The sequence below is a fragment of the Protopterus annectens genome, chromosome 2.part1 (assembly GCF_019279795.1).
Source record: "Protopterus annectens isolate FY-2018-M chromosome 2.part1, PAN1.0, whole genome shotgun sequence".
Classification (NCBI taxonomy): domain Eukaryota; kingdom Metazoa; phylum Chordata; order Ceratodontiformes; family Protopteridae; genus Protopterus; species Protopterus annectens.
The window spans coordinates 1,467,494,851-1,467,508,403 of NC_056729.1; the positions used below are offsets into that span (position 1 = coordinate 1,467,494,851).

General features: G+C 40.0%; 1 protein-coding gene and 1 pseudogene across 2 annotated transcripts in view; both read right to left on the minus strand.

Moving 5' to 3' along the window:
* The window catches only part of KLHL5 (kelch like family member 5), a 1,925,884-nt gene that overhangs the window by 69,457 nt on the left and 1,842,874 nt on the right, over nt 1-13,553 (minus strand). For both annotated transcript variants that reach the window (XM_044062938.1, XM_044062939.1), the window contains exon 9: nt 7,494-7,706. In XM_044062938.1, the coding sequence (XP_043918873.1) occupies nt 7,494-7,706 (213 nt within the window). The remainder of the gene's footprint in view (nt 1-7,493; nt 7,707-13,553) is intronic.
* LOC122794726 lies at nt 2,623-5,497 on the minus strand (annotated as a pseudogene).

Genomic DNA, 13,553 nt, shown 5'->3' on the forward strand with positions numbered 1-13,553 from the left:
ATGGGTGATTCCCAGACCTGAAGGGAACGTAATGGTGGTTGGTTAGTAAGCTGTAAAACTATCCAAGAGGCCCAGAAGGACTGGCCTATCAAGGGCAGCTCTGGATCTTGAAAAGGCAGCAATCCTGTAGTATTTGGTGAAGGTGCCTACAGAAGACCAGGTGAGTGCTTCCAATATGGCCCTGGCATCCAGCCCTTTGTCGAAAGTCCCAGAGAATGCCACTGCCCTGGTAGAACGAGCTCGAGCGCATGACAGCAAGGACTTGCCATGTACAGAATAACATAAGGAGATTGCCTTACAGACCCAACCTGCAATTGTTTACTTAAATACTGGTTGGCCCAGTTTTCAGTCCATGAAGGAGCAAACAAATGTACAGATTTTTGAATGGATTTGTTTTTGTCCAACAAGAATCTTAACTGTCTGCCAACATCGAGGAGTATAGGAGCTTCTCCCTCTGGTTGTTTGGGTTAAGAAAGAAAGTAGGGAGATTTGTCGCCTGGTTGAGTGACAGCTTGTTCACTGATTTAGGCATGAATGAAGGGTTAGCCCTAAAAGTCACCCCATCCTTGTGAAAAATGAGAAATGGAGGAATGACCATGAGAGCTTGGAGCTCTGAAACTCTCCTAGCTGAAGCAAAAGCCAGAAGGAGAAAAGTTTTCCAATTGCATAATTTGAGATTTGCTGAGGCTGTTGTTTCAAAAGGAGGTAAAATAAGCTTTTCCAGCATGAAGTTGAGATCCCAAAGAAGGGTTATAGGCATCCATGGTGGTCTAAGATGCAACACCCCATTAAGGAATAATTTGACCTCAGGTCTGGACATAAGTGGAGGATTGATGGGTAAACAAGCAGAGATGGCTGACAGGTAAGCTTTGATGAATGAAGGAAGTCATAGTTCCACTTTATTTGGCCCTTATCAGACTGGTCATCGAATATAATGCCCCCTTAAGTGTATACCAGACCAGGCATATGTAACAGTTGTAAAGCCCACAAAGGTTCCTTACCAGACAAATCTAGAGTATAAACACAATGTCCTATATTGACTGCCTTAAAGTTCTGTTTCTATACTCTGTCCCCTACAGTTTATGGAGAGGTGATATATTCCTGGCATACAGGGCATCCTCAGATTTAGCTTTGATGGACCTTTCTCATTCGCAAAACGAACAGTAACAGAACCATTGGATACAAGGATTTCAATTTTGCTTGTGACATAAATAAGACATGTTGGTGAAGCAAAGTCCATCCCTAACCCTATTTAAGCATAACCTTGACCAATGGATGGGAAACTGGAAATGCACATCAGGTCTGAACCCTATGTTTCTGTTAGAGAGAGGCAGACAGTAAACCCAAACTAACACATCCCCCACATAACCTCTAGAAACTTCTTAGCTAACATACATCCTTCCTAATATAAACAGCCATGATACACAAGGGCACAAGTGGGGTGGATTGCAAGGCTAGGCTTATAAAGGCCCTGGTGGTCATTAGCCTAGTATATACCTTTGAACATATGAACCTATGAGTGGGTCAAGACCTGTAAGCATGAGCTCACACAGATATTTTAGTATGGAAGGTAACTCGGATTTAAAAGGTTCTGTCCAGACCCGTGGCACCAAAATGAAAATTTCTTCTATTTAGATTTTTGAGTGGTGGCTATCCTGGCTTCTTGGAGAGCCTTAAATACATCCTCAGAAAAAGTGCCTGTAAGGAATAAGAATCCTCTCATCCACATGTTAAGGGATAACAGGTTGGGGTGTAAAAGTGAACCTCTCTACTGTGTGATGAGATCTGCTTGCAGAAGTAGTTTATAGCAGTTCCCCTAGTTAGGTGAAAAAGAAGAGGGGAAACAATGTGGTCTTGGCCAAAAGGGAATCACTAGCAAGAGTCTTGGCTATTCTTTTTGGGCCTTTAGAAGAACCCTCGGGATGGGTGGTAGTGGAGGGCAGGCATGCAGGAATCTCCCTGTCCACTGAAAGGTGAAAGCATCTGTCCTCTAGGCTTAGGGGCAAGGACCCCGAGTGCAAAACAGGGGGAGCTGTTTGCTGGTCACTGATGCAAACAGGTCTACATGAGGTATCCCCCAGTGAGAAGGATGTCCATGAAAACCTGCCTGTTGAGGTTCCATTAGCAAGGTTCCTCCAAGGTCCTGCTTAATGTGCCTTCCACCACATTGTCCTGTGATGGTGTGTGTGTGTGTGTGTGTGTGTGTATGTATGTATATATATATATATATATATATATATATATATATATATATATATATATATAGCTATTAGCTACATATTTTTTTGGATGGCAATGTCCCAAGTGGTCTGTGCCAGTTTGCACATTTGGTAAGACATCATTTGTCTTTGCTTGTTTATGTACCACATGACTGCGGTGTTGTCTGTGAGCACTCTCATGGAATCTGGTCTTCAGATATGGAAAAAGACATGACGAGTTTGGATAAGGGCTCTCATCTCCTTCATATTGATGTGTTCCTTCAGTGGTTTTAGATGTCATCTGACCAGTACTCAGTATGTCCCTGTCCAAGCCTCCCCAAGTCTCATCTCATATTTCTGAAACCAGGAATTGGGGGGAGTGAAGGGAAGTCCTGGACTGAGTTTCACCTGGTCCTACCTGCCATTATAATTCTCTCCTGAGACAAAGAAGTAAGGTAAGTAAGTAAGTAATTCCCTTACTGTCATACTGCTGCCCTCTTCTTTCAGCTTCCTCGCTTGTGATCATCTCCCCAATGTATTACATCACAAAACTGTTCTTTTTAATTTTCTGCAGCGTCTTTACTCCCCAACCACAGCCATTGCTAGTCCTAAAGATGCAAAGAGGATATGGCGTACCTTTTTGTACCACCCTGTTAGTGCAATCCAGACCACAATTGCAGCAGGAGTTACATTTATAGATAGGCTGTCCAGGTTGAATTCTCAGCTGTCCGTGTTCATTGTAGGCTAACTGGACCCGTGCTCCAGAAGGACAACAATTCTCTAAAGGGCAGCTGAGACATTCGCAACCAACTAATGCTTTAGCAGCCAAATTAATCCCAGAAGAGGCTTTATATTCATTAATATAGTGGAGGTCCACTGGAGGACACTCAAGGTCAACTCGACTTTCTACCAGGACCCGTTCTTTAGGGCTCTTCTTTCTGTTGAGCTTTTCTTCCCACTGCTGCAAAGCTATTCTTTGTTTAGCTTTCTTGACTACAAAGTCCGCAATGGCAGGATTTAGTTTTTTGATATTATTTTTAAGCACAGGTGGCTTCCCTGGTTCTCTCTGTGTGAGGTAATACAAGGTAATACAAGAATTACTGTGTCTACAGGGTTAGAGTGCTGGGACCAAAATGTTTTCAGGTACCATTGGACTTTCTTCATATTCAGTCTGGCAAGTGTGAGGATTGGGATAGTTGCTGCCATAAATTCCAGAGCCCTTAGCATCTTCTCTGGCTGAGCATTAGCTAAGACAGGCAGGGCTGTGAAGGTAATCTGTAAGTCCCTGCACTTTTTTCCTGAGGCAAATAGGCCTGCATCCTTTTGGTGTCGAGTCTGCAGCCCAGAAAAACTCAGTCTTGAGTTGGATGCAGGGAGGACTTCTTGTAGACGATCACTGTGAGAGAAGCTTGAAGGTGAACTACATGTGTTGCAGAAGTATCTGTGGCAAGAAGGTTTGGATTAACAGGCCATCTAAGTAGGGTAATATCTGGATTCCCTGGGTTCAACAAAAGGCAATCACTGCTGCCACACATTTTGTAGAAAAACTTGGGGATGTGGAAAGCCCAAAAGGCAAAGCAGTAAACTGAAAATGATAACCCAGTACAAAACCTGAGGAATCTCCAGGATGGGGTGTGTGTGTGTTGTGTGTGTGTGTATGTAAATTGGCATATGCAGACGGACATCTTTTACATCTAAAGCTGCTAGAAAGGCCAGAGTAACAGCTGCTTTGGACAAAGTCTACAACATCATATCTACATTTCATGCTGTGTCTGGTTATTTGTGTAGCCTGATTAAGTAAGGACGACATCTTCTGTTTAGCATCAGTCTTTTTTGAATTCACTACTGCCTCTTTAAGGAAGAGAGGATGGATATAATACACCTGGTCATTTATGTTTAGTAAATGATAGCCCTAAATGCGGATCTATATTATATTGTCAAAAGCCGACAATACTGAATCTGATATTGTCGACACGACAATAGAGAATGTTCAGAATATCGAACATGTAAATGGAAATCTCCGTAAGGGGAGATTTCCATTTACTCAATGTAGTGCGGTCTCGGAGTTGGTACATTAAGTAGCGGGGGGTGTAGGGGGGCTTCCCCCCTGCCTACACCCTTTAGTTTTTCTTTTTTTTTGCTTGAATTATTTTTTAGGAACATTCAATGTTTTAATAGTTCGATCATTAAAGGTTGACCTTTAGTGATTCGAACTATTAAACATTCGATGTTCTAATATAGACCCCTGAATGCCAGTGTAGAGGAGCTATAAACTTTTTACCCTACCTATAAATTGCTCTGCTAACTTTGTCTGAAGGGAGGACACTGGGATTAAGAAGGGATTTAGAAAGCTTATCAGGAGAGAGAGACTGCAGAGGGGGGTCTGCCACAGGATTTTTTAAACAAGAAATTAAGATGATATGGGACGTTATAAAATCTGCCTGGCCATTTCAGGGCGGGGGACTCTGCGAGTCAGGTGCAGCAAGGGTGGACTGAAAAGCATTCAAGAAAGCTCCAAGAACAGGAGGAACTGGGGAAGGTCAGCATGCCCATTTCCAACAGGCTGCAGTACCTTTTCTGGACCTCTGTCATCTGCTTAGACTCCTACTCAAAATGATTCATTATGTTTAATATTCTCTCTCCAAAAGAACTTTCTGCCACAGGAGATACAGAAGAATGGAAAAATACAGAATAAGAAGGGACTTAACCAGGAGAATGGATTTGACAGAAATAGGCCAGAGAATGATCAGAATCAGAAGTCTCCTTATCTTCAGAGGAGGATGAGTCCACAGCAACCCTTTGAAGAGTAGGGGTAGGGATTTGAGGAAAAAAGGAAGGAAGCATCAGGGCCAAAATAGCCTTGAACAAACCCTGAGAAAAGTCTATTTATTCCTTCTCCCCAGGAGAAGGAGAAGAGAAGGGAGAGAAGTGACACACTTAATTTTGTGGCACTTCTTTTTTGGCGTGACTTCTGCTTGTGGTGGTTTAGATATCTGACATACCTCAATAAATTTACCTGGGATATCTTCCCCAGCTAGTATCTGGGGAATGCCCTTAGGGACTTCTGAGATGATAATTTGTGGTTCAGCTTTTTCTGTGGATTCCTGAGTTGTAAGATCCTCTGATGCCATATTGGCCTCTGGCGGGGTCTCAGTAGAGGACATCTGAGATGGAATCAGGTGTACTGCATGTTCAGCAGGTACACTGGAATCAGAAAGAGAAGGCTGAGTCTCCAGCCTAGGTCTTTTAAGCTTTTTCTTAAGTGGTAGAGGTATGTCTGGGGCAGAGGGATCTGCCATCTAGGATTAGACCAAGCATTTCAAATGCTGGATCTCCAGAAAAGTTTTGGTTGAGGACAAACGGGATCACAACATCTTAGAAATGACTGGCAAATGGAAGAGGCTTTATAGTTGTGTTCCAGTCCTAAGCAGAATATACAATGGGTTTGCAAGTCTTTGTATAATGCTGGGAAGGGTAAAGCTTTGGTACCCTTGCCAGACTTCAGAGGTGATAACCCACTGACTAGGAATACTTTAACAGTGATTTCACTCAGGACATAATTTTGGATGGCTTGCACTGTAAGGAATTTTGCTGCTCTCTTTTGACAGAATTGCAAATTGAAAACAGGATGACAGAGTGGCCAGGGTAGGAAAAGAAATGTGATTGTGTAACCTCAGGAAATAACAGTTCTACACCTGCATGACTGGCCATCAATGCCAACAGACTGACCGTTGACTACCTCCAGAGTTGAGCAGTCATGTAAGTCCCCAAGGTTACAGCTGCATTTGGGGGTGCAATGTAAGAAGTTATATACGCCCTGGTTCTACCAAAAATTCCACCTCTTGAATGGGTGTCCATTCTGAGATGAACTTCAGACTGAAGGTAAAACTGCTGCTGCTGGCTCCATTTAAACCATAACTGCATGGAAACATTCTAAATCCTAGCAAGCTGCTGTTTGAGGCTTGAAAACAGATTCTATGGACCATCAAGATTTTGTCATCCTGTTTATTCCTCTTCAGCTTCTCTCTCACCTGAGGAACCTTAGTTCTGTTCCATTCAAAGAGGCATTGAGGAATGACCCCTTAAAATTCCCAGTAAAATCACAAAAATCAAAAAACATAATGATAAAACAGGTTTTGAGGAGAGAGGATCTGAGATCTCCTCTAAACTGTACGTAGCAATAAGAGATCTGGAGTTGAGAGAGAATACAGGGCATTACTGCATAGGGTTCAGAGTTGAAGGACTTAGTAAAGTTTTTGGTGCTGAACTGACCTGAGCTAATGGCTAAGTCCTGATGGTTAAAGATGATAGAGGAGATCACTTCAGATCTTTACCTGGTAATACTGATGACCATATATATATAAAATACAAAACTAGGCAACTCTAGGTACATGCTGAAGACAGCACTCTATTTTTAACTTAACATGCTTTATACACCATGACAGACTTTTTCTCTTGACACCACTGAACACCAGAAATCAGTCCTCAGCCCTGATAGCAGTCAACACTCTCTTCCAGACTGCCTTGTGTCTGTCTGTTGTCTCTCCATCCAAGTCATACACTGCGTATTTTCTTAATGTCCCCTTCAAGGGAACTGACTCCTTCCTCAGAGGACTATTGCCTACTGAGCCATAAGCATTTGGCCTTGATGGGGGAAGTGGCAGTGCTGTACTGCCAGAAGGCTGGTTGGTAGCAAAGTCCAGCATCAACTGCAAAAATGTCCTTCTTCCCTTTCCAGATTTAATCCATAGCAGACAGCATGCATATCACTGCATTGCCTCCTGCCCTCTGACCTCCCTAATTCCATGTTCTCACTGCTGCACTAGACCCTTGCTAGGAGTCACATCCTGAGTGACTCCATTCCCATCCTACCCACCAAGGAAGGACAATCACCAAAGACACCTAATGTTCCCTTTTCCTGACTGGCTCTTCAGCTGTATGGGTTTGGCACTGGTCTCTGGCAGAGTATTCAGAGCAAACACCTCAGTACCAGACATCCATGTTTGAAGAAAGCACCTCATAAACATTAAAGAACACATGAGGATTGATCTAGTGAACTCTGAAAATGTCCCATGTTAGAAATGGAATACATTTCTGCTATTACATTAAAAAAATGGAATTAAAGCTTGACAGTAATGCAGCAATGATAAATTATTAGAACTACTTAAGAAGCCATAATCAAGAAATACTGCTATTATGTAACACAGGAAATTCAAACAGAGGTAAGTAAAAAAAAAACGTGATTATTCCCATTTATAATTTTACTACATTGGTATAATGATTCCACTATTTTACCTTTCTACACAATCTGACAATCTGGATGTGAGGTTGGATGCTGGTGCGTCATGCCCTCCAATGGCATATAAGAAGCTATTCCACGTGGCTACTCCTACACCTCCTCTTCTTTTTGACATCTGGGCACATGGGGTCCATTTATTTGTATGTGGATCAAAGCATTCAACGGACTTAAGACAAGAGCTTCCATCACGACCACCAACAGCATACAATCTAAAAAAAATGTCAACAAACATATTTACTACAATAGTCTGGACTGTTCCACAAACATAACAACAAAGTGTAAATTTAATACTATGAAGAATTACAGGTCATATAAGTGACCACCTAATGTAAAACATCCCCTGAGTACACTTCCAAAGGTATAACACTGCTTCCTATGTAATCTGAAATATACACTGGAACAAACTGAGAAGCTGTGCTATGCTTACAGAGAGTTAAGGGTAAGCTGTTCCAATGAGTTACTATATTCAAAGGGTATAGTATCATGCACTGTGAATAAATGCAAACAAACTGCAGTAAGAGTAGAAAGCCATACACATTATAACATTTGGATTAATGATACGTAATGTAAAGAAAGAAATGCATCTTCAGTGCAAATGCATTGGTGCCTATCAAGGTATATGGTATTTTACTCAAGTATAGGTTGCCAGTAATGCTTAAGACCACACACACACACACACACACACACACACACACACACACACACACACACACACGCACACGCACGCACGCATGCACACACAGAACATGCAGACATGTGAAAAGAATATGTTAACAGCACCAGGACTTATCATATTAAAGTGATTTGGCACTATTTTTATGTAACTTGTGCAAATATTCCTACCATATGTTGTGTTATTTAGAAAGCTGAGCAGAATTGTAAAGAGTAAAATGATATTCTAACAGACAAGTGCAACTTCAAACCGTTGCATGATGAATAGTAATAACCATAACCATGCCTTGTGATGAATATTAATGAGATGAAGGTGGGCCATTTGAGGTGCAAATTTTAAAGATTTTCTGACAAGTTCAACTGCAAAGCATTGATTTATAAATATTAACGACCACATCATATCACTTCATGAATATTAACAAGAAAGCAGGCTCTGCCATCAATTCAATCAAAATAATGCTCCCCTTAGGCTATTCTACAAACAGTTGAACTTAAAGCTATCCTCTCATAAACTATAATACATCTAACACATTATACATCTTCCTATTCAACATTTCCTATTGCTCCTCCCTATTTCCATGCCTACTTCTATTTTAACTCATTCTATGTACTGTCCTCCTGCCCACCTACCTACCTACATACTAACTGATAGAGGTTCAAAGGTTCATAGAAGGTTACTAGGCTAACGGACCTAGAGCCCTTACAAGCCTGGCCATATTAATCCTTAGTTGCTCCAACTGTCAGTGGTTAGGTGAGCGAAGTTCACAAGAGCTAAGAGTCTATGGTAATTAATAGCAACTGCCTCTGTCCATAAGGGACACGAGCACCACTCCCAGTAGTGAATCTGTGGTCACTCATCCTTGATCTAGGTTGCGCTTGAAGAGAGGGTCAGGGTGGGGCCCTGTTTCACATGAATTGGAAGCTTGTTCCAAAGAAGTGGCAGTCTCTGGGAGATGTATCTCTCTCTCCAGCATGATTTGTTCATGTCAGAGACTATGTTAAGATTCCTGGAGCAAGTGACCCTTGTGCAGTTTGATTTACAAATGTTTAAAACAAAAAACGCAAAGTGGAAAACTTGGTTTACACAGTCAATTTTATTATTAGCGCTTTTGTTTAGACATTGCCAAACTTCTTCAGATCTAACTCAAAAACTGCATGCATCAATGACATGACCCACTGGAGTCACTAGATCTTAACAGTAAACTACCTTAAAGCTACTTTTTAAAAGCAGAAAACACTGCAAATGTACAACAAAATAAAGTGCCTGACATTCACTCAATACATGTCATATTATGAACATTTCCAGCAGTTAAATTATTACTTTATTATAAAAGCTTAAGAATCGTTGTAGCTACTGTTGTTATACCACTTTATTATAAAATTATTGTTAAAATGCTATAAAAATGCCACTTTTAATGATTTATATGAATAAATATATAATCCAGTGTATAGATAAAAGACATAAAAAAACATATGAAAAAAACACGAAAAAATAGAAAAAGTATTATAAACACGGGGACTTTAAAATAGACAATTTTTCACAGACTTTGGTTGATTCCAGCAGGTCTAGGACAAATATTGCAACAGTTGTCATTAACCTAAAGCTTTATTTATGTAAGCTTAATTTCAAATTATTGTTCAAAGGTGACATGACAATGTCTGCTGACACACATATAGCTAGCACATTCAATCCACTCTTCCAACCTGCTCTTATGATTTATGAGAATATATGTGAACTTGACTTTCGACACGTGTTGCATAAGAGCAACAAGGTTGCAGATAATTTAACAAGTAATGAAAGGGAACTGTTAACATACCTCAAAGGGCAGAATATCTGAGTTATGAAACCTGACAAGGGGGTGGGTTAGTGATTATGGATGTGCATATCTACAACAAGAGAATGACAAAAATTTTGGAAACCAATACATATGAAGAAGTTTAAAAAAAAATCAAGTTAATGGAGCCTACAAAAGTATAGCAGCGTCCCTGCAGGACATGTTTCTTGAGAGACGTATTGATATCAACTTGCATAACTATCGCACTATATCCTCTCCTACAATGCCATTGATCTTTGGCACACCGAAGATTCATAAGGGAATGAATGAACCCCCTATCCGTCCCGTAGTCGATGGGCACAATTCTGTCACTTTTGCTTGTGCTAAAATTTGGATCTTAAGTTAAAAGGTTTCTTGCAACAAGAAACACAAATACGCAAAGACTCATAGCATTTTTTGAAATTGTTAAATGAAGCAGAGTACAATGATGCCTACTTGTTTCTTATTATTGATGCCAGGACCTTTTCTCAGTGATCCTACAATAGCTGGGCATTAACTGGGTCACTGACTGTTTATTTGAAAAAGCTGTATCACAATTGGAAATTAATTTATATGTGGGTCTGTTTGAGCTTGTACTAAAAAACAACTATGTATTTTCTACAGAAAGTAGGGGTGGGGGCATGGGGTCATCATGCGGTACCATTTTTGCAAATCTGGTTATGGCCCAGTGGGAAAGGAAGTATGTTTTAAATAAGCATGAATACAAAGAGAAAATCTCTCTGTATTTAAGATACCTGGATGACATCTTTATTTTGTGGGCAGGAGATGAAAATGACTTAAAATAATTTGTTAATTATTTGAATGGCACTACTGATTTTTTGACCTTTACATATGAAATGAGTAACACTGTTACATCTTACTTAGATGTAAACATGTGTAAAGATCAATATGCTAAAATATTTTTTTCTAAAATACATAGGAAGTAAACATATTCCAACTTGCTTTTGCATTATGACAGTGGACATCCTGCCCATCAAAAGAGATCAGTTGTCAATGGACAACTGGTCCGTGCAGCCAGGATGGTCACATTAAATGAACAGTTTCATATACAATGTGACAACTTGAAAGGAATGTTTAAAGTTAGGAGCTATCCAGATAGACTGTTGACAGAACTGATTGGAGAGGTTTCCCATAAAAGGAAACATGGTCATTTTCAGATGAGATTAAATAATGAAAAAAGTGAGGTGTAGATACTTGGGAACATCAACACTGATAAAGTAGCCTAACTTATACCTCTAGTTTTATTACATCTTATAGTAGTGATTATGAGACAATAAGAAATATACTAGTAAAAATTGGGTACTTATTGAGGAAGATGCCCATCTAAGGGACACACTAAAAGAAAGACCTAGATTAATTACAAGAAAAGGTACAAATATTAAGGCTCCGTTAGAGCAAAATGCACAAACGGAAGGAACCCAGGAATGAAAAAATGTGGTATGTGGAGTTACTGTGCCTTAATTAATATAAGGGACAGTTTTGAAATAAGAGGTATTAAGTACAAGCTGGGAGGTAAATACAACTGTTACACAAAAGGGTTGGTATACTTGGCCACCTGTCAAGATTGTCCTTCATACTATATAGAGAGAACCTTGAAAGAAAGAAAGAATACATGAGCATGAATATGCTATTAAGAAGCACAAATTAACTAATGTTCTAGCCAAACATGTTAATAGTAATAAGGGCCATGAATTTAAATATATGATAATAGAGCAAGTTTTGGTCAGCCCAAAGGGTGGACCTTGGTGTTTGTAATTAGAAGAGAAAGAATTAAAATGGCAAATCATGCTTAATGCATATGCATGGCCTGGTCTGAATGATTATTCCTCTGTCAATAGTGTACTTTAACAAAGGGCCTTGAATAGATAGACGTGGTACTTCTAGCATAGTATTATTAGTGTCATAGACAAGCAGGGGGTTCTCATGCTTTTTTTAAATTTTTTTGCACATTTTTATAACACTTTTTGTACTTTTTCATGATTTTTTCATATTTTTTTTTATATGTCTTTTACCTATACACTGGGCTATATATTTATTTAGTCATATAAATCATTAAAAGTGGCAATTTGTTATAGCATTTTAACAGTAATTTTACAATGAAGTGGTATAACAAGAATAGATACAATGATTATTAAGCTATTATAATAAAGTAACAATTTAACTGCTGGAAAATGATCATATGACATGTATTGAATGCATGTCAGGCACCTTATTTTGTTGTACTGCATTTGCAATGTTTTCTGCTATTTAGAAAGCAGCTTTAAGGTAGTTTACTGTTTTTAATGGAATATTTGGTCATGCTATCATTAAGATCTATTGACTCCAGTGGGGACTAGTGGGTCATATGATGAGGAAAAGTTTTAAAGTTCATGCATGCAGTTTTGAGTTAGGCTGGCCCAGAGACTGTTCTGTAAGACAGGCTCAGGTCACCCCTGAGCAGCATGCAGGAGACAGAATACAGTGAGAGATAGAGCCTTGCATTTTCTTGGTGAGAAACCTCTGTGGTCTCTCCAGCTGCTGCAGGTGTCTGGTGACGTACATGCAAAACAGAGCACTGTACTCACTTATTGGTCTGATGAGGGCCAAGTATAATGGAATTATAACATCCTTAGATCTACCTGCAATGCATTTACTTATTAGATGTGACTCACAGAAGGATTTCCTTACCACTCTGGATATGTAGTGGTTGAATTTCAGATTGCTATCAACCTGAATACCCAGCTCACGTACCACTGGGTCTAAACTTGGGGGGGGGGGGGGTGCGTCTGTAATGTAATTAGCAGAGATGTCTGCTTTCCCAAAGGGGAGTAATGCATTTATTTGCATTTAGCTTGAATCCATGGCTTTGGCACCACTATTTCTCTGCATTAAATCTTTCTGCAGTATATTAACATCTTTGGGGGACTCAATGATTGTTCCCAGTTTGCAAACGTCAGTGAACTTAGTCAGCCACAGGCCATCTATGTTTGCCTGGACTTCTGAGTAATAAATTCCAAACAGTAAAGCGCCCAAAATAGAACCTTGTGGTATGTCAATGGACTGGTCTTTTGCTAGAGGTGAAGTCAACCACTTTGACAGTATGTGCCCTGTTGGTGAGCCAAATGGCTATCCATCTAGTGATGCAGGGGTTAATTCCCAATTGGAAGAGCTCTTCTATAATACTTGAGTGGGAGATTGTGTCAAATGCCTTGGCTAGTACAAGGTAGGTGGTATATACTGTCTTTCCCTCGTCCAGGGCATTTTGACTTTCTTGAAGAAGTCAACCAGGTTTAAAAAGCATGCTCTACACTTAATGACTCCAAACTGGAGTTTGGGGATTACCTATATCCTTGTTGATAAGGTCTTCTGCCTTTTTTAATTTCTCCAAGTCTTTTGGGTTTCTAATACTATGAAGCGAATGGACCTCATTCCTAAGTCAAAGTACGATTAATGTTCATGAGTATTGTTTCAATCTTTGATGTCAGCCAAAAGTGCTCTTCGCAGCACACACAATGTGCCCAGTAATGACTCCTCCTGCAATTCGTATGGGGTTACATGGATTAGTAACAT